This window comes from Neodiprion lecontei, chromosome 7, assembly GCF_021901455.1.
Source record: "Neodiprion lecontei isolate iyNeoLeco1 chromosome 7, iyNeoLeco1.1, whole genome shotgun sequence".
Taxonomy (NCBI): Eukaryota; Metazoa; Arthropoda; class Insecta; order Hymenoptera; family Diprionidae; genus Neodiprion; species Neodiprion lecontei.
Genome location: NC_060266.1, coordinates 19,445,409 through 19,468,140, shown reverse-complemented (window position 1 = coordinate 19,468,140; position 22,732 = coordinate 19,445,409). Strand labels below are relative to the sequence as shown.

The following is a 22,732-nucleotide window of genomic DNA, read 5'->3' as shown; positions in this document are numbered from 1 at the left end:
CGCTCTTCAAGCTGCTTGCCCGATACGTTTTCTCTCAGCCAATAAAATGCAGAGTGAGAGAGACGGAGTACCCATGGTGGTAATTCAGGGCTATACGTCTCGCTCTCTCATCACTACGACGACAGTTTTAGCCAAGTTGACGGTTGGGTAGCTTACCACTGATCTCTATGGTAGCTACATTCAGTAGTACTTAGAAGAGTACATGGCATAAGAGTGTTTGTGATGGGACGTAGATTATGCGGGAGGATGGATATTTTTGCGTTTTGACAATTTTATCTTTTTAAATTCTGCAGGTGTATGGAATTTCATTGACAATTGGTAGGAAAGAAAATTACCGATGGCCGATTTATTCGATATAGCAAATTTAATTACGACGGTGGGTGTAGACGCGGTTAAAATTAAATCGGAGCCAGGGTTACCCGAAAAATCGTCAAATGAAATTTTGACCGAACTTTTTAGTACGTTTGACGCCGATGAAGGAATAATTTCACCTGGAAGCGGCGATAACGAGATTGCCAAAGATATCAGTGTAAAGAGCGAAAAATCGGATAAGCTTAAGAAGAAAAAGAGCAAGAAGAAGCACAAGCATAAGGATAAAAAACACAAGAAGAAAACTAAGAAACATTCGTCCGATAGCGACAGCGAGGCTGAAGATGGTGAGGAGACATATTGATTTAGGATCAACAATTCCACATTAGTTCAACGAATCTTAAGTTCCCAGTCTCTTTTATTTTTGCTCTTATTTTGCTCTTATTTTTCAGGCTCGAAGAAGCGAAAAAAACATAAAAAGAAATCTAAACGCAAGCGAGATACTTCGTCGAGTCGAACTTCCGAATCGGATGAGCAGAAACGAAAAGTACAAAAGATTGATAGTGATGGCTTTAAGAAGAACTCCAAAATAAGTGAAAACTACTTGAATGATGAATTTGATGCAACTACTAATGGTAATGCGAATAAGAACGATTCAAAGCTTGCAGAAAATTCTTTGATCAAAACAGAGCCAGGATTAGCAATGCCTGAGCATTCAGTGCATCAACAACATGAGGCACTTTTGGAACCATCAAGTCCCCGGCAACCTTTCGTAGCAAGTAAAACTAACAAGGATAACTTGGAGGACATAGTCATGCCAAGATTACTTGGTGTGTATTAAAATCACTTTTAACAATTTAATTCACAGTATTAACTTGCAGATAGCAAACATACTTTTACGTAGATAATAAAATTAAAATAATTCATTCATCCGTAAGTTTCATACTGTTAGATATACTTAATGTTATACAAGGATTTCCTATATTAGGATTCAGCAACAAGGATTATTCTATTGGAATCTTATTACAAACGTTTTTATCCTCAATTTTAGACATATGATTTTCAAAACCAAATTATTTTATTTTATACCAATTGAATCATCAACATTCCTCGAATAGCAAGTAATAGACTATAAAAGTTACTTTTTGCTAATTGAAAGCTCTGATGGCAAAGAGGGATAAGTCCTATATCTGTGGGAAAGGCAGAGTATATTAGGGAATCACTGAAAAATGATTATTATATCGATTTCATTACCGTCCTATTAGTCATTTGTTTGTTAGTTATCGATTTTCGTTTTAAGCATCTAGAATTTTTCACAATCTTTTGTAAGAGATCACCTATTAAACAATACTTTTCTTTTAATACAGAAAATCCGAAGCAGGGAGCAGCAGGAAAAATTCTTATCAAGGATCTGAAGCATAGCGTGGTTTACAGTGAAGTCGTGAAAGAAGTTGAGAACAAGGCAAGAGAAAAGGCTGCTCGCATGGAAGATGGCGAACTGTCTGACAGCAGTGGCAACGATAGAACTCCAACGCTGAGTCCAAGTCCCTCATCATGCGATAATCATGGAACGCCATCCTTGAGTCCAGAATCAAATAGATCAATTGTGAGAACGCCAAGTCCAATGCTAAGGCTGCAGCAAGTGGGTGTAACACTAAGAAATGATCTGCGGATGATTTTAAAGGAGAAGGAAAAGAAGCGTCGGGAGGAAATAAAGTCCAAGTTGAGAAACGGCAAACAGGAAAGAGAAGACAAGACACGTAGAGATTCCAACGACAAAGGTCACGAAGAAAAACATCACCGCAAAAGCGGGTCTCGTGAGAGAAAAAGATCCAAGTCAAAAAGCCATTCCAGATCTCAGCGCAGCAGGAGTAAAGGCAAGGAAAGATCTAGGGAAAAAAGCAGAGACAGACGAGATAGGGAGAGAAGCAGAGATAGGTGGGATCACGAATGGAACAGGGATAGACGGAAAATCAGCAAAGACGGAGACAAGGATAGGTACAGAAGCAGGAGTCGGGATAGAAGCAGAGACAGGCGCAATAATCGTGGAAGAACGCGGAGCCGAGAAAGAAAGTTAGTCGTGCGTTTTTTCTGCCTGAAATTCTCGAGTTAAATATTGTAGCGTTTAGCTAAAAGTGATGTCTCGTTAAGTCTACCTCTCAATTGATTCTCTTATTGTACAAAATTTGCAGAGAAAGAATAGAAATTGACAAAAAAAAGCTGCTCGAAATCGCTAGAAAGAATGCTATAAGTATGATTCAGCAGGGAACACTTCCACTTGCTCAACAAGACAAAGTGATTGCCGCTATTCAAGCTGGAGGAAAGTCGGTCGACGAACTCACAGGTGATTATCTTCGAAAGCGTATTAATCCTTAGAAAAAATCTGCCATCGGAGTATCCTAATTTTGTCTATTGTTTTCTCAGATTTTTGCAAATCCCTATCAAAATCCGAAGCCTTGGGTGAACTGTCCAGCATATCTTCAGACGACGATGGCAGTAATTCTGAAAAAGGCTTTCATCATCCTTTCCTTGTCAAAGATAGGCCCAATTCAATAATCATGAATATTCGGGTGAGTTGGCAGCGTGTGAAAGAATGCCAATTTCAATAGCTTCTGAATAACAATCGAAATCAAAATACTAAACTTTCCCACTTAAAATTCGGGTTTAATTATCGCAAGGTCTTGCCATCGAAATACGATTGAACAAGGCTTTAGAACGAAGTTTTATGCTATTTCAGGATGCAAAACAGTTACCAACAAAAACATTCCAAGAAAAAGCGGCAGAGTCGTCGACCCAGTTACGATTACAATTTCCAGTTTCTAGTGGACAACATCACAGAAAAACTGGTGAGTGAATGTGTAACTTACTGTTGACAGATATTCACAGTTGCTGAATGAACATTCGTCTATGTAAATAAAAATCTAAGAACCTTCATGTTCTCTTGTAAAAAACGTTAAGAAAATTATTCAGTCTACTTTAAAGGTTGGATATATGCGGCATGAGCGCACTGATATTTTTTCCCATTATTTGTACACAGAGAACGAGTGGGTACCAGTTAACCCAAAGAAGCCCGAACCAAAGAAGCCAACTGCTCCAGTGACAGCTCCACCTGAGCCGCTTGCAATAATGCCAGCGCCAACACAATCGCCAGCACCTGTACCTGCTCCTGCGCCTATACCTACACCTGCCCCCACACCTGCACCACAATCGCCTGTATTTTCACAGCCTTCCCTATTGAAGGTATGTGAGGCAATAAAAGAAATTTGAAGTTGTGCGGTGAATCATGAGATCATTACATCGTTTATGTTTCAGAATGTTGATATAGGCTGCATCGTATCTCAGAGATTAGCCGCGATGAGAAAACTCAGAGAAAATCCAAACGACGTCCAAGCATTGAATGAAATGTACAGAGCTCAAAATGGGGTAAATAATTTCCACTGACAGCGATAATCAAATAAGACAATGCAACAAAACACGTTAGACGTAATTTGAAAATACTAATTCGAATAATTTCTGTTCAGATGAAAAGTTGGGCTGAGAGTAAACAGATGCCAGGTCAGTTCACGGGTAGCACTGGAGTCAAAGTGCTATCAGCCTCTGAACTATCTGCTGGCTATCAAGCATGGGCCCGTAAGGTAACACGATCGATTATCTTTGTCTTCTTCACTTGTCCCGGTATTTTAAGTTCCAGCTCTTTATTCAATATTTGTCTCGAAGGCTATGGCGAATTCGATTTACTACACTAAGTACAGCTTCCCTAGTTTATCAGACTTTTAACAGGTATAAATACTGGGAAAAATTTACAAAGTGCACCGAATCGAATTCAAAATGAAAAATCACTATGCAATTTACTTGCATATTTTAATATCAACTTTTCGCTTTCGTTTTTTAAAGTACACAAAATATTCTTTCGTTTTCTGAGGAAAAAAAATGTTGATACGTATTTAGAATTTATTTTGATGACTCAAACTTCTCTAAGTAACATGTTTTCTTTAATTTTTTACATGACGATAGCGTCTATCATAATTGCACATTCTGTGTATAACATTGGACGTACTAGTTTTTGTTTCTTTTTAAAAACAAACTTTTATCAAGTAACTTTTAAAATTTTATTATTGGGACAATTCTAAAAAAAAAAAACTTATGTAATAAATTTATTTGTTTGATTTGTTACATTAGCCATCGTTTTGGCTTATTATTTGATAGTATTGTTTGGTCTAAGTTATTGCAATTGCCTATAGCAAGTTTTCAGGTACAGTCTCAGTCCAGACCATCCATAAAGAATGACTTTGGTCTAACCGAGACTGTGTTGCAGGCACAGACCACTTCTTACGCAGAGGTGGACTCTGTGTCTGCACGGACACAAGAGCATTGTTGCCATAAACGAAATGATGATTACTGCATAGTTGAGAAAACAAAATATAACGATCACTTGTCATCAGTACAGATTCATTCGTTGATGCTATTCATTTACTGTTCACTTTGCCACGTTTTCATCTCTCTGACATCAACGAGTGAACTTTGTTGCATAATTATACAACTGGCAACTTGCTCCTGTGAGGTCAATGCTAATTAATCTTCAGCTGCTCATCTTTGTGTTTCATAAATAGAAAAGAAAATATTGTGACTTTAATTTATTTGAAATAAAGAGTTGACGAGCTGAGACTAGTTAGCACTGGTCTGTATCCACCTGAGGGTTTGTTACAGGCACATAGCTACATTGGAGAAGAAACGACCTTCGCAGCGCAGTGCTCATTGATCTTTGTTTGGTAAGTATTATCAAAAAGAAAAAAAATTTTGCTGGAAAGTTTATATTTCTTTTGAATATTTTTTAAATTGGTGTTTCCTTGAATAATGTCTCTCTTTGATTAAAAGATGATAGTAGTCAACTAGGAATCATATACATACTCGAAATGATCTTCAATTTACCTTGACAGATGAGTGAGAAAGGTTACATTTCTTCATTACTTTATACTCAAGTATCACACAACCGCTCTCTAGATGAATTTCTCCTGAGATGAATTGAGACTTGCTTCAGTTCCTGTTAGTAAAAAACGAATAGGTAATTCCTCCTGCATTATTTACAACGAAATTACACTAATTACTTAGGATCAATTGCTAACTGCACAACCTGTCTCTGGTGGAATGGGAATGGCGCTACTGCAAAAAATGGGATGGAGACCTGGTGAGGGTTTAGGCAAAAATAAGGAAGGCACTTTAGTGCCATTACAGTTGGAAGTAAAGCTTGACAAACGAGGTCTTGTCTCCGATCAGGATATTGGTAGTCGAGTTGGAAAAACAGCAAAGCCAGTTGTGCCAACGATCAAGACTCTTGAAGGTAAATCGGCTTCAAAAATAGACAGATCGAAATCACTATATCTAAATTGAGAGAAAAATCTTAGTTTCGTGGAATATTATTCAGGTGAACTATTTATTTTTCATTCATGAATGAATAACCTGTCCATGTTTGGGAATTTCAAATCCTATTGACGCTACACGTGACGCTGTAGGTTTCTATCACCTTTGTTCGTTTATTATTGACTACTGATCAGGGATAAATATTAAATACTTAATGTAATAATACTCCAAAAAGTCTTTTTTCCAGTGTAGATTTTTTTAAAAGTAATTATACAGCTGTGCCCTATTCTATTCAATGCATGTATGTTTAATCAATCTAAACTTTCAGGAAAACATCCAGTTTCGTTGTTGGGTGAATATTGTTCGAAACGAAAGTTTGGGGCACCGGTATATGAGCTGTGTTTTGAGTGTGGACCAGACCATAAGAAGAATTTTCTATTCAAGGTAAAGAGTTCTGTTTCTGACAGGAAGTAAGTACTTCCTGGTTTACAACGTGTAGTAGAGAATTTAACTCTCAGATAACATGTTATTGTGAATGCAGGTGAAAGTAAATGGGATAGAATACAAACCGAGTGTCGCCAGCCCGAACAAGAAGCAAGCTAAAGCAGAAGCTGCTCAAATATGTCTGCAAACTTTAGGACTGCTTGCAGCATAAATCTTGTAAATATATGAAAATAGATATAATAATGAATAAAATAAGTTTATTTAAAATTGTTGTAGCAAATCCTTTGCACATCCTTTGCAATCAATTCCTTTTCCACGAAATCTAACAATTACGTCGTTGACTGAGGACTTCGTGTGTTTCGAAGTTGTTTTTCAAATTTCCAATTATTACGTGTAATGGTTCGTGCGTTGAATGAGGAGTTGAATCTATTTGTATTCTAGAATACTTTGGCGACGTTTCGCGTCTTGAAATATTCAACCGAAGTACCGCCATGTATTATACAACACAATTTGAATATGGCGGTATTTGAAAAATAATCGATTAAACTCGATTCCTCAGGACAAAATAATCGATTATTTTTGATCATTCAATTCTTAAACGGCGGGAACAGCGAGGACGTCACATGACGTGATTTGTCGCCGTTTTACCGCTCCTTAAATAATCAACCAATTATTGTTAAAAAGAGTCATTGACATTTATCCATCTCTTGTTAACGGATTATTCGTAAAAAAGGGATCGAGATGGCTGTTCAACCAAATCAACAGTTCAACATGGGTTAGTAAACAACAAACATAACCACACTAATTGAAAAGGCACCATTTACTTCACACTATATAATCATTATTTTCACTTTTAGACAATGCGACGCAACAGAGCTTTGTCAGATTCTTTAAAAATCTTCCTGAAGTAAGTATTCATCATCTTACCTTGGCTCAATTTACGGTCCAAAATTAATTCCAACCTAACCACAAGAAAACTAAATCGCACTTCGGATAAACAAAATCACAGTCTGAATGTATTTCAAGATCTGCATTGGATACCCTCCGTTCAATAATAAAAAAGTGAAGCATATTATTTGTCGTCTACTCTATTCTACTTTCAGTTTTCAAAAAAATTATTGCAGATCTATTTCTAGTGCAACTCCACAGTTTTCTCGCTAAAAAAAATATTTGTAGAGGGTATAATCATATACGTCAAATATCATTGTTAATATTGAGAATAGAGTAAATACTAACGATCGTATCTGCTAAATGAATAAGCAATGCGATGAATTGACCATAGAAAAATTAAAGAAAGAGAATCAACCTCACTATGATAAATTTCTATCTCCTTGTGGCTAATTCATTTTTACTTCAGACTGGATAAATACTGCAAACTTTTTCTCGAAGCATTTGTTTACTTTAAGTTGCACTTCGATTGCCATATTTCCTACAGAATATTGTCTACTTCGTAACAATATTTGTTTAGAATGAGTGAGTTATGTCAGAAAATGTTTATTAAACGTTCATAATTCCAAACTTAATTTATTCATTCATTTATAAAAATTTTATAATAAAATTGAACCTTCTAGAAACATTTTAGCCAGATTCCAAATATGTCTGTTATATTGAGAAAAGAAAAAATGTAACAATTCAACTACATAGAGTTTTCGCAATTTCTTCTTATCAATTCCTGTCGAATTAAATTCTGACCACTTCGAAGCAAGATGAGATAAGTGCTCATAATTATCATTAGGTCAATACCCTTACTCTATGCTTGATGTCAGTTGATCAGATTGCTCCTTTATGTTTACAATATTTATTAAACAGAAAAAAAGTTCTCCTTATCGCATATCACTACGAATTCATTATTACTTTTTGCTTAGTTATAATTTGAGGGAATAAAGAAACAGTAGCTTAATTGTATGAAAAAATTTGTTAACTCCGTTAAACGTAAATGACAATGCATTACAATTTCTCGCATATTCATAAAATGTCATGAAATTCTTAATACTAAGTAAATGTAACGTTAATTCTTTCTACTAACGATATTTCATATCATTACTGTATTATTGATGAATAATTTTTTGCCAGACTATCGCAATAATCAATTAATGCAAACATACATACACAAGCTTTGAAAACATATCAGTATTCCATTTTTTTTTTTACCATTGGTTACCTGACACTGTATACTCATTTTTGTAATAGTTAACTTTATAAAAAAAATTTACCTTCTAGTAAGAATACCTACGAAGCATCGAACGGCTTGAAAGCAAAATACAATGCAAAAGAAAAAAGTGTAATTAGAACTGTTTGTAATAACTGATGGCACACAAGATTCTTTGGTCTCACCTTTGTTAAAACATTTTACATTTATATTACTGGCAAATAGCTATGATATTACGTCTGAATTAGTTATGACTGTACAATTATAGTTGGTCGAAATGAAAGAATGTTGATAGTCAATAGAACTACAGTCATCCAATAGCACTAGTTAACCAAAGATACTCGCTGCGCGTTCTCTGGCTTTGTCTATTGTGTTACTAACTCTGTTTCTAAATCTGCGCCATAATGAGGGAGCAGCAGTTGTTGTTGGCGGAGGGACAGTTGTGGATGTAGAAATTGGAGGCTCAGTGGTTGTTGGAATTGAGACCTCGGTGGTCATAGTAGTGGGCTCTGTGGATGTACTTGTGGGCTCTGTGGATGTAGTTGTGGGCTCTGTGGATGTAGTTGGAGCGGCGGTATTGGTAAAAATTTTTGGAACTGCGTAAGACCAAATAATTTCGAAAGGCTCCTTGTCGCCATAGACAGGTGGTAATGTTGCACTTGGATTTGGTTTAACAGTATTAAATAAATCTGGTTCATGATCACTGTTGTATGGTCCATTTGCTCCGTATGCTTCTAGAATTCTGGTTCCAATCTGAGGAATCGGTTGTACACTTTTTGGATTGACATTTGAATCGTCTGAATTCTGTTTGTCAAGTTGACTTACATGGGTGTATCTTAGAGTCGGCTCTTGGCTGGTCGTTACCTCGTTTGGAACATGCTCTACTTGCGAATCCTGCCCATGTTCTCCTTGGTTAACTTGAGGTTTATGTTGAATGCCATAATACCTATTCCTCCGACGGCCCCCAGTTTTAGTCGGCTGAACTCGATGTGACTGTTCACTACTGTATAATTCTGTATTGGAAATTGTTTCATGACTGGGTTGATCTCCTCTGTTTGATGGGGAAGTCACAATGATTTCTGGTGCACCATTTTGTATATTAGCCGTTGATGGCTGTTCCTGTTCTGTGGAGAATTCTTGTATGTGGATTGTTCTGTGTTTTGGACGTTTTGGTTTTGGTTTTGGTGCAGGCTGTATTCCCACTTGCGCTGGGTAGTCCAATACTTGATCTTGTCCGAATTGATTTAAATTTCCATTGTAAATTCCTGAGTTACTTGTTGCTTGTTGGTTCAGATCTTCGGCCTGTTGACCTCCAACTTGAAAACGATCGAGCCCCCAATTAGTCTGCTGTCCAAAGTCTGAATTTCCACCAGTAATTTGCTGTGAGAGGTCTTCCGTTTCTTGAGTGAGACCCTGTGTTCTTTGGTTCAGGTCTTCGGCTTGTTGATCTCCAACTTGAAAACGATCGAGCCCCCAATTAGTCTGCTGTCCAAAGTCTGAATTTCCACCAGTAATTTGCTGTGAGAGGTCTTCCGTTTCTTGAGTGAGACCCTGTGTTCTTTGGTTCAGATCTTCGGCCTGTGGATCTCCAACTTGAAAACGATCGAGCCCCCAATTATTCTGCTGTCCAAAGTCTGAATTTCCACCAGTAATTTGCTGTGAGAGGTCTTCCGTTTCTTGAGTGAGACCCTGTGTTCTTTGGTTCAGGTCTTCGGCTTGTTGATCTCCAACTTGAAAACGATCGAGCCCCCAATTAGTCTGCTGTCCAAAGTCTGAATTTCCACCAGTAATTTGCTGTGAGAGGTCTTCCGTTTCTTGAGTGAGACCCTGTGTTCTTTGGTTCAGGTCTTCGGCCTGTTGATCTCCAACTTGAAAACGATCAAGCCCCCAATTAGTCTGCTGTCCAAAGTCTGAATTTCCACCAGTAATTTGCCGTGAGAGGTCTTCCGTTTCTTGAGTGAGACCCTGTGTTCTTTGGTTCAGATCTTCGGCCTGTGGATCTCCAACTTGAAAACGATCGAGCCCCCAATTATTCTGCTGTCCAAAGTCTGAATTTCCACCAGTAATTTGCTGTGAGAGGTCTTCCGTTTCTTGAGTGAGACCCTGTGTTCTTTGGTTCAGATCTTCGGCCTGTTGATCTCCAACTTGAAAATGATCGAGCCCCCAATTAGTCTGCTGTCCAAAGTCTGAATTTCCACCAGTAATTTGCTGTGAGAGGTCTTCCGTTTCTTGAGTGAGACCCTGTGTTCTTTGGTTCAGATCTTCGGCCTGTTGATCTCCAACTTGAAAATGATCGAGCCCCCAATTAGTCTGCTGTCCAAAGTCTGAATTTCCACCAGTAATTTGCTGTGAGAGGTCTTCCGTTTCTTGAGCGAGACCCTGTGTTCTTTGGTTCAGATCTTCGGCCTGTTGATCTCCAACTTGAAAATGATCGAGCCCCCAATTAGTCTGCTGTCCAAAGTCTGAATTTCCACCAGTAATTTGCTGTGAGAGGTCTTCCGTTTCTTGAGTGAGACCCTGTGTTCTTTGGTTCAGATCTTCGGCCTGTTGATCTCCAACTTGAAAATGATCGAGCCCCCAATTAGTCTGCTGTCCAAAGTCTGAATTTCCACCAGTAATTTGCTGTGAGAGGTCTTCCGTTTCTTGAGTGAGATCCTGCGATTGTTGATTAAAGTCCTCCGTCTGCTGGGTAAGGTCCTGTGTTTGCTGGGTAAGGTCCTCTGTTTCTTGGTTAAGATCTTGTGTTTGTTGGGTGAGATCTTCCTCTTGTGAAGAGATCTTCTCTATCTGTTGACGTCTATTGTCTTCTTTTTCATGATCGAAAAATAATTCATGCACATCTTTAAAATTTGATACATGCGGCACATAGTTTGGCTCCCCTACATCTATGGAGTGACCAGATTCTGGTTGAAGACTTTGTGTCACATCTACGGTTTGTTGGGTAAGATCCTCAGCTTGCTGGCCAAGGTTTCCTGATTCTGCAATAAATCCTTCCGTTTGTTGAGGAAGATCTTCTATCTGTTGCGTCAGATCTTGCGATTGTTGAATATATCCTTGTGTTTGTTGAGGGAGTTCTTCCGTTTGCTGTGTGAAATCCTGTGATTGTTGCGTAAAGTCCTCCGTCTGTTGGGTAAAGTCTTGTGTTTGCTGGGTAAGATCCTCTGTTTGTTGAGTAAGATCCTGTGTTTGCTGGGCAAGATCCTCTGTTTGCTGGGTAAGGTCTCCCGATTGCTCAATAACACCCTGCGATTGTTGACTAAAGTCCTCCGTCTGTTGGGTAAAGTCTTGTGTTTGCCGGGTAAGATCCTGTGTTTGCTGGGTAAGATCCTCCGTTTGTTGGGTAAGATCCTGTGTTTGCTGGGTAAGGTCTCCCGATTGCTCAATAACACCCTGTGATTGTTGACTAAAGTCCTCCGTCTGTTGGGTCAGATCCTGTGTTTGCTGGGTAAGATCCTCCGTTTGTTGGGTAAGATCCTGTGTTTGCTGAGTAAGGTCTCCCGATTGCTCAATAACACCCTGTGATTGTTGACTAAAATCCTCCGTCTGTTGGGTAAGATCCTGTGTTTGCTGGGTAAGGTCTCCCGATTGCTCAATAACACCCTGTGATTGTTGACTAAAGTCCTCCGTCTGTTGGGTCAGATCCTGTGTTTGCTGGGTAAGATCCTCCGTTTGTTGGGTAAGATCCTGTGTTTGCTGAGTAAGGTATCCCGATTGCTCAATAACACCCTGTGATTGTTGACTAAAATCCTCCGTCTGTTGGGTAAGATCTTGTGTTTGCTGGGTTAAATCCTCTGTTTGTTGAGTGAGATCCTGTGTTTGCTGGGTAAGATCCTGTGTTTGCTGGGTAAGGTCTCCTGATTGCTCAATAACACCCTGTGATTGTTGACTAAAATCCTCCGTCTGTTGGGTAAGATCTTGTGTTTGCTGAGTTAAATCCTCTGTTTGCTGAGTAAGATCCTGTGTTTGCTGGGTAAGATCCTCCGTTTGCTGGGTAAGATCCTCCGTTTGCTGGGTAAGATCCTGTGTTTGTTGGGTAAGATCTTCTATTTGTTGGGTAAGATCTTCTGTTTGCTGGGTAAGATCTTCCGTGTGCTGGTTGATATGTTGGGTTTGTTGATCAAAATCTTCAGTATTCCGTCTATATTGTGTATGATATTGGGATTGCTCATACGAGGTATGTCCACTTGCAGTATCTACACAATCAGGTCCGTGTGCCAGTCGCCCTAAATCAATACCCTGTGTACTCAGTCTTCCAGATTGAATTCTGTAATTCCTGTGATAATTATTACCGACGGTTTTATCCTGGCTCACACCATGCGTCTGTTGTGTTTCTCTATTACTATCAGCTTGGAGGTATCGTCTGTCAATATTCGGATACTGGGACGAAGACGAAGAGGTAGTTTGAAATTGATCATAATGCTGAATGCGGCCTGGTCCTGTTCCTGCGTTATGTGATGAAGAATGATGAATTTGCTGCTCACGATTCAAATTACCAGTGGACACTTGATCTTGGTTCCAACTTTGAGACCCGTGATTGCGTATATACTCTTCCCGCTCAGACTGAGAAAGATAATGACGCTGAGTTTGCCGAGTATTTGATTCTGGGTAAATCGGTCTTTGTACTCCCCCAGCACCATGTCCATTGGTATTGTCGTAGCTGCCGGTCATGTGGCCATAAGTTTGACCCCTTTGGTTTCCACTTTCTATTTGCCTATTAATACTGCTCCCAGTCTGATATACACGTTGACTTTCGCTGTCATAAGCACCGTGCCGTATTTGTTGAGAATTTAATCCCAAGTTATCATAGTTCTGTGACCCGTAGTTACCTGTCGTTGACACATGTCTGAAGTTTGTACGGTCTACAGTCGGACTTGACTGTCCGTAATTTATAGAAGTCTGCTGCGCGTAATCGCTATTTGAGAAATGTTGACCAGTTTGATGAACCTCTCGTCCCATAGAATCAATCTGTTTTTGCAGTTGCTGTACTTCTCTTTCAAAGGTTGTAGCTCCATCAGTCCCTGAAATCAAATTTGGAATCCCGCCATCCGAGCTGTAAGTCGAGGTATAATTTTTCCTGTAGAAACGAATTTTTTGCGGTCCTGTAACAACTTGTCCTCGTTCTTCGTATACCCTGCCGTTACCTCCGTCAGTTTTATAAGTGTTAGCTGTGGTCCAATTTCCTGGCCTCAGTGATTCCTGTTCAGACAATCCTTGCTGCGTCGATCGACTGTTGAATCCGGATGTATTTTCGCCAAACTGACTGCTCGTTACGCGACGCTGTTGACTTCCTAGTCTTTCATCCTGGCTGTTGAATTGATTTGCCGAATGTAAAGAACCCTGCGAAGCGTATGAATTTTCACGGATTGCAGATTGATCGTAAGCAGAGTTCTGTTCCTGGCCAAAACTGCCCTGGTTTGCCGATTGACTGCCGTATCGAATGTTGTCAGAATCAAATCCAGATAAAGACGGTACTTCAAAACCACCTGGGTTTCCGCTGCTGTAGCTCGAGGTGAAATTTTTTTTGTAATATCTCACTCGGACTGGGCCTTGAACTTGTTGACCTTGCTCTTCGTACACCCTACCATGACCGTCAGCTGTTCGATACTGCTTCACGTCCCTCCAGTTTCCAGGCCTGGTATTATCAAAGGCTAACTGATTGTGGGGTCCACCGAGTTCACCCTCTACTTGTTGTGTCAAATCTTCCAAATTTGCTGACCTCTGCGATAAGTTGTTGCTATTTACCCAACCACTCTGCGTCTGGTAGCCACCGGTAGTATCTGATGTCACACATCTGATACACCCGTTCGGTGCTGAGAACGATTCTACGAACAGCGATATTACGAAAACAGCCACCGCTGCTGGCGCCATGCTTGAGCTTTGACCCCTGGAAATAAAAGAATTTTATTCTTATTCAAATTATGATGACAACGTAATTTATATATTGAATAAATTAAAATCGTTTCAGATTAGATATATCATTCTATAGACCGTCGTTTAACGTTATAAAAGATTTATTGACAGTCTAATGAGAATTCTTGTTTGTAATTATTTTTACAGTATATACTTTTGGCTTTTATTTACGTTATAAAAAGAATTTTGTTGATAACTTATTATTTGCTCCTTTTAATTTTATATCTGTACCGATTGAATACAAATTTCTCCTTGCAACTTTGTTTTGCAATATAACGTAACAAGAGTTTTAACCATTTTTAACAAAGAAGAATTAAATGTGTTTAAACGTATAAAAAGGAGTGAAATTCCCGCGAACAATTGCGTCGTTTCCGAGTTTTAAATTACAATAAAATGAATCACATTTCACTATTTGAATATTAAGTACCCTTGGTCAATGCGGTATTGCGTATCGAATACTTAAAATAATGAAACCATATTATGTAAAGATGTAAAGCAATCCATATTTCAAATTAAACATTAGATTTTTCATCAAATATACAGAATCAGTAAAATAAAGTCACGCATTATCAGAATTGAAAATGTAAATGATCATTAATAAAATGCAGAAAAAATAAGACATTACTCATATAGTACAGTTTTGGATTGACGCAATGTTAATTACCTTATCACGAAAGCTCAAACTGCCACTTTCTTAGTGCGCTTTTATAATTATATCGAGGATGTTAACACTTAAACAATTCACAGATTATTGGCTGTAGCAGTCACCAGCTATTCCCTATATGAGGATCTCCCCCTCTTCGAATCTTGGACTCTTGAAAGTTCTTCTGCCGTCATTCACAGACATCTCTTCTCATTATCCGCTTGTTTACTTAGCATAATCATTTTTTATCAGTATTCTAATGTCAGTCACTATTAAAGATATTACTGGTACGTTTAATTCGCGGGAAATTATTTGTTCATAAATTCATAGAAAGCTGGATCTTCTGGGAAATCTAAAGCATCCAAACAACTTTGTATAATTAGCACATTTATTTTATTTTTTTGCTTTGTGCAGATTACGGCGACCGGTCCATATCTCAAATAATGAATAACTTGCATTTTTCATTGCCACGAATCAGTTCTATATAATTATTAGTCATACCATTATTCTTCTATGAATGTCTCAATTATGATTATTATTTTACTCGTCCCGGTGAGATCCAAGGTAAAGTGCAAGGCTTGGCTTGTCCATCCAGTCATCCAGTCATGGTTTGACCGTGACATAAGCTCTCAGAAGGCAGTTTATGTATTTCTTCAATTCATTAGCTCATCGCACAACCACGAAATGATTGTATACAGTAATGGTAACTGATATATTGCTAATTTTGATGAATAAACCATTCCAAGATTCTATTTTTTCTATTTGCATTCCTCGTTTTCTGAGTAGCAGCAGTAATTATCAAAGTTCATAGCATCCTTTTATAGGTCTGTAGTAAGTTGATGTATCACTTCTTATTTATAATCGTTACTGATTTTTATCACCCTTTTTATCGACCATGTAATTGATATTTCAACATTCATATTTTACATTACTGTTGGTTTATTTTCAGTTCCATGTTCTTTTTTACCAATTCATTATTCAATTGTTGTTACTGTATTAAATATTCTAACCCCAAGTTATTTTATTATTCACTATTTAATAGAATATACAAATATTTATTTCTAATAGTTCTATTTTGTTAAATTTGACTGAAAATCATCTCCCAGTCATAAAAGTAATTAACAGATCACCCTGCAATCAAACGTTTAACAATACTCATATTGCAGAGGAATGATGAATTTTTATCTAGCTGTCTAAAAAAAAACGAAAATTCATGTCGAGAATAAATAATATTGTTTATTTCGTTGGTGAGATTTTTACAAAAATATGACTTTTACTGGATTTCTTTGATGATAGACAAACGTTTGTTCGTCGATGTCGAGATTTCCGTAAATTTGTTTTTCAGTGTAACATGCCGTAGTAATGATATGCCCTATCACCCTATGACCTGCTGATAAATCCCGGTATAACGCCATCCGTGTCAAGGTCCACTTTCCCAGAAGCAAGCCAATAATTTATCATAAAATTATTCAGCAAATGTTACATTTTCAATCGGAATATTTATTCCTTTTACGTGTTATCGAATGCTGTCAAGGTTGAAGAATTCTTTGTTAATTAATGTGCTATATAAAGTATGTCTATACAGCCTTATTTTTCTATCGAGCAACGGTTAATGACTAGCCAAAAGTTTTTGATATTAAACTGTTATATTGTACCAAAGATGTAGAATAATATACTGATTGATTTCTTGTTTCTTCTTTCAGAAACCATCTAGTACGATACGATTTTTCAACAGGACAGAATACTACACGCTACATGGAAGCGATGCCTTGTTCGCGGCTAAGGAGATCTACAAAAGTACAGCTGGCTGCAAGATGCTCGGTGCTGGTGAGAAAAAACTTTATTACATTTAATTTTACCGTATTCAATCAACGGTAAGAAATTATTTTTACCGTGATTTATATATCCACTGTTAATCAACCAAATTCATCCCTCCAGAGCCATACAAAACGGAAGGATTGATCCTAAGCAAGTCCAACTTTGAAAATTTTGTTCGTGATTTGTTGCTGGTCAAACAGTACAGAGTGGAAGTGTTTGTTAATCAAGGATCAGGAAAGAATCAGGATTGGATTCTAGAATACAAAGGATCTCCGGGAAATTTAGTTCAATTTGAGGATATTCTGTTCAGCAATAATGATGTCGCAGTCAGTACCTCGGTTATGGCTGTGAAACTTGGTGGTGAGGCAAAAAACAGGGTAAGAATATAACAGTCGACGATAAATTTGAACAGCAAAGTTACTTGCCATTGCATCTATGCTTCATGTTATACACACAATTGTAATGGATTCTTGGATAAAATTTAATCTCGTAATTACAGATAGTCGGAGTGAGTTGCGTAGATTCAGTTGAGCGTTTAATTTCTGTTTGCGAATTTGCCGACGACGATTTGTTCTCAAACCTAGAAGCGCTTGTGATTTCCCTTGGACCAAAAGAATGCTTAATAATTCAAGGGGATGGCAGTCAAGAGTTTCAAACTTTGAAACAGGTGATGAATTTACTTTTGCTCGTCTAATAATATATAGGTAATAATGTTCTGATTACTTAACGCGACTCTCTGATAATGTCTGTAGTTAATGGAACGAAGTAACATCATGGTCACGCTAAGAAAGAAGAGTGATTTTTCAACGGATTCAATTGTTCAAGACATGAACACGCTTCTGAACTTCAGGAAAGGCCAGCAAAGAAATGCCCAGACACTTGTGGAAATGAATTTAAAAGTGGCTATGGCGGGAACATCAGCGATTATCAAATATCTTGAGGTGACTATCAGCTCTCATGAAATCAGCTCAATCTCATCAGCTGTATATGAAATTACAATATATCAAATATATGAATGAAAAAATTTCTTAGGTGGACTTCGTTATAATTTCTTAGCTATTCTTTGCCTGAAAATTTTCACAGTGTTAGTCTCTTCTATGAAACCATCCTTACAATCAAATCAACATTAGAAATATTTATGTTTTCTAGAAAAATATTAGAAACTAACAAATCTCGTCATTTCTAGTTGACATCGGACGAAGGAAATTTCAATCAGTTCAAGGTAAAACAATTGGAACAGTCTAGATTCGTCAGATTAGATGCAGCAGCAGTGAGAGCGCTGAGCATCGAACCACGCGGCGATCTTCCTTCTGGGACAAGTACAGGCGCTCCGAATAGCATACTGAATCTCTTGGATCGATGCAGAACCCCACAAGGACACAGATTGATATCTCAGTGGATTAGACAACCGCTGCGAGACATTGCGTTGATCAAAGAACGACATGACATTGTTGAAACTTTGGTAAAAGACAACGAATTGAGGTCCTCTCTGATGGAAGATCATCTGAGACGCGTACCCGATCTTCAGCAGCTTGCAAAAAAGTTAGCCAAAAAGAAAGTCACTCTACAGGATTGTTGCAGGTGAAAAAAAAAAATTAACATTTTTTATTTCAAACAAAAATGGGCATAACTTCTATTAAGGAAGTATGTACGAGTAGACAGCTAAAAAATGAGTGAATTTTAGAAATCCATATCTCGATAACCAATTATTCAATTCGATTGCCGTTTGTTTTACTTAAAAGTACGTAAATCGAGCTTCATTTATGTCTTTCCTTATTGGAATCAATTATTAGGAAGTATATTGTTTATTGACGAAACATGTCACCGAACGGAACAGTTGACGTTATTGCCAGTAACAATGCTTCTTATTACTTCTTATTACACTATTTATTTATTGATTGAATTTAATAAATGAAATATGTTAATGAAAATACTTAACGAAACTGATTAGTTTCCCAAAAATTACCCAGTTTTCTTCAGTATACTTCTATACACCCCATCTTAGAAGTCGTTTTTATTTTTAATCTCTTACGTAGTATTTTGCAGTATCATGTAATCGTAAAATTATAGATCTATTTGGTTTTCAGAATTTACTTTTGTGTCTCGCACTTGCCAGTACTCACTGAGCAATTGTGTAATGCAAAATATGGCGCGGCGATGAAGGCAATGATAGTAGATCCACTCAGAGAGCTTATTTCTGATATGGATAAGTATCAACAAATGATAGAACAAACTATTGATTTGGAAGCTGCAGAGAAGGGTGATTACATGGTGAAACCAGAATTTAATAACGATTTGCAAGGTATGAACGACTTATATAAAGCAATTTTTTAAATTTCCAGCATATGTTTAAAATTAATTTTACTCGTCGATAAATTGACAAACAAGAAAGACCTTACATATCTCTGAGCAGCCACCATGCTCGAAAGTGAAATGTGTGCTTTACACAAGAATCAGACAACTGTCGTTTATCCATATTTTTGCAATTGACAGAGTTTGCATTATTGCAGAGCTTAAGCTGAAAATGAATGATTTGGAGGAAGAAATACAAGGCCTGATCAACAAAGTTGCCACAGACTTGTCTCTTGAAGCTGGAAAAGTTCTCAAACTGGAATCGAATCAACAGTTTGGATATTATTTTCGAATAACGTTGAAAGAAGAAAAGTCTATCAGGAACAAGAAAGGCTACACAACTATAGATTCAAACAAAAGCGGCGTGAGGTTTACAAACCAGAAACTGACGTCTCTTAATGAAGACTTCATAAGCGTCAGGGATCAGTATTTGGAAGAACAAAAATCTGTCATTTCAGAAATCATCAACATCGCAGGTTTACGTAAAATTAATTCTCAACTGCACATATAAAAAAATGGCATATTTCTAACATGTGCTTAATAATCTGCTAATTTCTATATGAAAGGAAATATTGTTATAACTTCTTTCTGTTTCTTTTTTACAGCTGGATACACTGGACCAGTTCATTCCATCGGTTCTGTGACAGCTCAGCTCGACGTACTTACAGCTTTTGCATTAGCTTCAGCTAACGCTCCGAGAGCTTATGTTAGACCAGAAATGTGTTCCAGTGATGTTGGCGAGTTAAATCTCATTCAGGCAAGACATCCTTGCCTAGAACTTCAGGAAGGGGTGGATTTCATCGCAAACGATGTCAGCTTCAAAAGAGGTAACTGTAGTCAATTGAAGGGAAAAGAACTGTGTCAGTTTCAGTTGTACGTTTTTTATTTGATCAGAATAAATTTTCAAATTATACAACCAAATTTATGAATACTGTATTTTGATGATGATAAGAACTCTGTTTACAGACGAATGCACCTTTCACATAATAACTGGGCCAAATATGGGCGGAAAAAGTACGTACATTCGAACAACAGGAGTTGTCGCTCTGCTAGCTCACATTGGCTGTTTTGTGCCTTGTGATAGTGCAAAAATTTCAATACTTGATTGTATTTTGGCGAGAGTCGGAGCCGATGATTCTCAAACTAAAGGACTTTCTACCTTCATGACTGAGATGATTGAAACAGCGGCTATTTTAAGGGTATTCAAGGATCCTAGTTCTCCTTTTAGTATTCGCTCAACTAAGACTTTCTTCTAACACTGTGATTGCTTGTTTTAGACTGCAACGTCTAATTCTCTTGTCATAATCGACGAACTTGGTAGAGGAACTTCCACGTATGAGGGTTGCGGAATAGCTTGGTCTATAGCCGAGTGAGTGTTTCACGTTTGAATTGTGATTTCATTGGTAGAGTTTTCAGAATTATGTAAATTATTCGCAAATAAGACATCTGTACATGTTCCTGAATTACCAGCCTTTCTCTGTTACCCAATTCCCAAAGGACAAGTAAATTTATTATAGATGTATACCTAATATCTTCTCTTTTTTATCTCCACAGTCATTTGGCCACAGAACTCAAACCTTACTGTCTCTTCGCTACTCATTTCCATGAAATAACGAGGCTAGCAGAAGATGTACCAACAGTAAAGAATCTCCAAGTAACTGCAGTTGTCGGAGACAACAAGCTCACTTTACTGTATCGCGTTAAACCAGGTGTTTGCGACCAAAGTTTCGGAATACACGTTGCTAAAATGGCAAACTTTCCAGACCATGTTGTGGAGGTGATAATCACGTTCACATAAACAGCATGTTATAAGATTGAAATTATATTAACATAATTATAAGTAACATTGACAAGGAATGTATCTGAATTCTGGAAAATTCATATTCTCGTTACAGGCCGCTGAAAAAAAACTGATTGAATTGGAAGATTGTCAAAAAATAACTTTTGAAGGCTCGGATGATCCAGCAGCTAGAAGAAAAATTATAAAAGTAAATCTATCAAACGCATAGCTGAAAATAACATAAATAGTTCACAGTATAAAATCTAAGTTTAGCAACACTTTTAATTCACAGTGATATGGGAATATTTTTAATTTGTTGTGCAATTTTTTTTTAGGCTGGAGACGAGCTGATCGCAATTTTTGCAGCCAAATGCAAAGCACTCGATCCATCATTAACGAAGCCAGAAATTGAAAACAAAATTCAGTTATACAAAGAAGAGATTCTTTCTCACAACAATCCTTATATAAATGCACTGTTGTCGAGTCCGTGAAACGATTGACATTTCGGGCGCTCGGTAAGGAATACAAATAAAAAAGCAAGAGACGAGAAGACCAGTAAGGTAAAAAACTAGTACCTACTATTTCAACGTATAGTTTAGCTTTTTTCACGTAATGCAACCTCGATATTTATTTATTTTTTTTAAATTTTACTACTGATTCTTTCTTTACAATTTTGTAGAAAATATCGAGGAAAAATGTTGTTTTCCACTTGGCTGTCATAATATTATTATTATTATTATTAATATTAGATCACTGTTCCTGTACTTAATATTTTTGTATTTTGAAATAAAATATACAAGCTGTAGAAACCTGTACGTTACAAATTTATTATTAGTTTGTTCGACGGGAATTAATACCTATCATTGAGGCAATTATATACATGATATGTTAATATAAACTCGTACGCTTTGTAAACTGTTCGTTTAAAATCAGTTGCCTTTTAAAGCTTGCCGAGCTGTAACACCCGCGTCACGAGTATGAGTAATCGCAATTACTTCTTCCAAGAAGACTTCGATTTGCAGTTGTCAGGAGCGATGTTATTAACAACGAATGCAGGAAGATAAATAAAACGCCTGTACAGTTATGAATTTGACCTAATGAAAGAATGCACATCTATCTTATGTAGTATGTACAATATATCCGTCAATATTGCATCCATTCACGTGATTATTCGAGCTGAAACGAAATCATCCGTCTTGTTAATCAGGGATAGCAGTAATGGACAATTGTTTTGAAAGTTTGTGTTAAATTGAAAGAGATTTTGATGAGAAAATAATTGCAAAACAATCCCAACAGTGGGCTGTAGAAAATGACCTGCGTCAGTTAGCGTGAATGAATTCCTTGTACTGGGTGAGATCACGGGTTAAGTTTCTCCGTGAGTAGCCTACGCCCTTCGTGGGAAAGGAATGCAGCCAAGGGCCGACCAAACCAGTTTATTATGATGCTGCTGCGTTAGTGTGCTGCATACTGGTTTGGTCGGCTACGTTTTTCAGCCCTGAAGGAAAAAATGATCATTGGAATGCCAGAGGTCTGTGGAGTACTTGAAACATTCTTCATTTACCGCACAACAATATCTTCTATGTATTCGTGGATTTTTACCTGGCTTAGAAACCTTAGAATAGCACCCAGAAACAATTTAGCAAGAATTTCCACTAAAGTTCTGTTTTTTTCTCCGTGAGAACATGGACGAGCAATAATAGTTATACCAACCTTCCTTATCAAAGTGCGCAAGCTAACATTGCCTTGTATTAATTATCAATAGGGAGAGAAAATATTAAATTGTTTGAGAAATTAAATCTTACATTTCGGTGCCAGTCAGATAGTATATAAACTTTATAATTTTCAACTAAAAATCAGTGGAGCATAAGCATTGAGGTAGCTTAATAAACACGACTGTGGTCAGTGGTTATTATTATTATTATTTACCAAAACCGGTGTTGTTATCAAAGAAGTATGAAAATCAAGAAAA

General features: G+C 37.4%; 3 protein-coding genes across 12 annotated transcripts; 2 read left to right on the top strand and 1 right to left on the bottom strand.

Annotated features, from left to right (window-relative positions):
* The first annotated feature begins 133 nt into the window (after nucleotides 1–133).
* LOC107219079 (protein Son) lies at nucleotides 134–6,378 on the top strand. Of its 5 annotated transcripts, XM_015657158.2 has the most exons (13): nucleotides 134–170; nucleotides 294–656; nucleotides 762–1,139; nucleotides 1,677–2,382; nucleotides 2,502–2,653; nucleotides 2,734–2,879; nucleotides 3,047–3,155; nucleotides 3,347–3,549; nucleotides 3,622–3,732; nucleotides 3,831–3,944; nucleotides 5,419–5,647; nucleotides 5,996–6,111; nucleotides 6,209–6,378. In XM_015657158.2, the coding sequence occupies exons 2-13, from the start codon at nucleotides 338–340 to the stop codon at nucleotides 6,320–6,322; spliced, it is 2,697 nt and encodes an 898-aa protein (XP_015512644.1). In that variant the 5' UTR covers nucleotides 134–170; nucleotides 294–337; the 3' UTR covers nucleotides 6,323–6,378. The 5 variants fall into 5 exon arrangements, 2 of the variants coding, with proteins under 2 accessions (XP_015512644.1, XP_015512647.1); XR_006905390.1 differs by lacking the exons at nucleotides 134–170; nucleotides 5,996–6,111; nucleotides 6,209–6,378 and adding exons at nucleotides 5,017–5,078; nucleotides 5,247–5,352 and having other exon boundaries at nucleotides 177–656; nucleotides 5,419–5,553; XR_006905392.1 differs by lacking the exons at nucleotides 134–170; nucleotides 5,996–6,111; nucleotides 6,209–6,378 and adding exons at nucleotides 4,959–5,078; nucleotides 5,247–5,352 and having other exon boundaries at nucleotides 177–656; nucleotides 5,419–5,553.
* Nucleotides 6,379–6,702: 324 nt separating this feature from the next.
* Nucleotides 6,703–21,507, top strand: LOC107219065 (DNA mismatch repair protein Msh2). 4 transcript variants are annotated; one of them, XM_015657135.2, is made up of 15 exons: nucleotides 6,703–6,886; nucleotides 6,969–7,018; nucleotides 16,517–16,640; nucleotides 16,752–17,008; nucleotides 17,131–17,298; nucleotides 17,384–17,572; nucleotides 17,818–18,212; nucleotides 18,719–18,933; nucleotides 19,142–19,459; nucleotides 19,589–19,810; nucleotides 19,950–20,182; nucleotides 20,261–20,352; nucleotides 20,538–20,760; nucleotides 20,879–20,971; nucleotides 21,099–21,507. In XM_015657135.2, exons 1-15 carry the CDS (start codon nucleotides 6,853–6,855, stop codon nucleotides 21,252–21,254), a joined length of 2,769 nt encoding a protein of 922 aa, XP_015512621.1. In that variant the 5' UTR covers nucleotides 6,703–6,852; the 3' UTR covers nucleotides 21,255–21,507. The 4 variants fall into 4 exon arrangements, with proteins under 4 accessions (XP_015512621.1, XP_046601451.1, XP_046601450.1 ...); XM_046745495.1 differs by lacking the exons at nucleotides 6,703–6,886; nucleotides 6,969–7,018 and adding an exon at nucleotides 15,358–15,377; XM_046745494.1 differs by lacking the exons at nucleotides 6,703–6,886; nucleotides 6,969–7,018 and adding an exon at nucleotides 15,400–15,516.
* On the bottom strand, nucleotides 7,620–14,984 carry LOC107219063. Of its 3 annotated transcripts, none has more exons than XM_046745490.1 (3): nucleotides 14,835–14,984; nucleotides 10,873–14,144; nucleotides 7,620–10,734 (listed from the first exon to the last, which is right to left on the bottom strand). In XM_046745490.1, exons 2-3 carry the CDS (start codon nucleotides 14,126–14,128, stop codon nucleotides 8,588–8,590), a joined length of 5,403 nt encoding a protein of 1,800 aa, XP_046601446.1. In that variant the 5' UTR covers nucleotides 14,129–14,144; nucleotides 14,835–14,984; the 3' UTR covers nucleotides 7,620–8,587. The 3 variants fall into 3 exon arrangements, with proteins under 3 accessions (XP_046601446.1, XP_046601447.1, XP_046601445.1); XM_046745491.1 differs by having other exon boundaries at nucleotides 7,620–11,818; nucleotides 12,029–14,144; XM_046745489.1 differs by having other exon boundaries at nucleotides 7,620–14,144.
* Nucleotides 21,508–22,732: the final 1,225 nt, after the last annotated feature.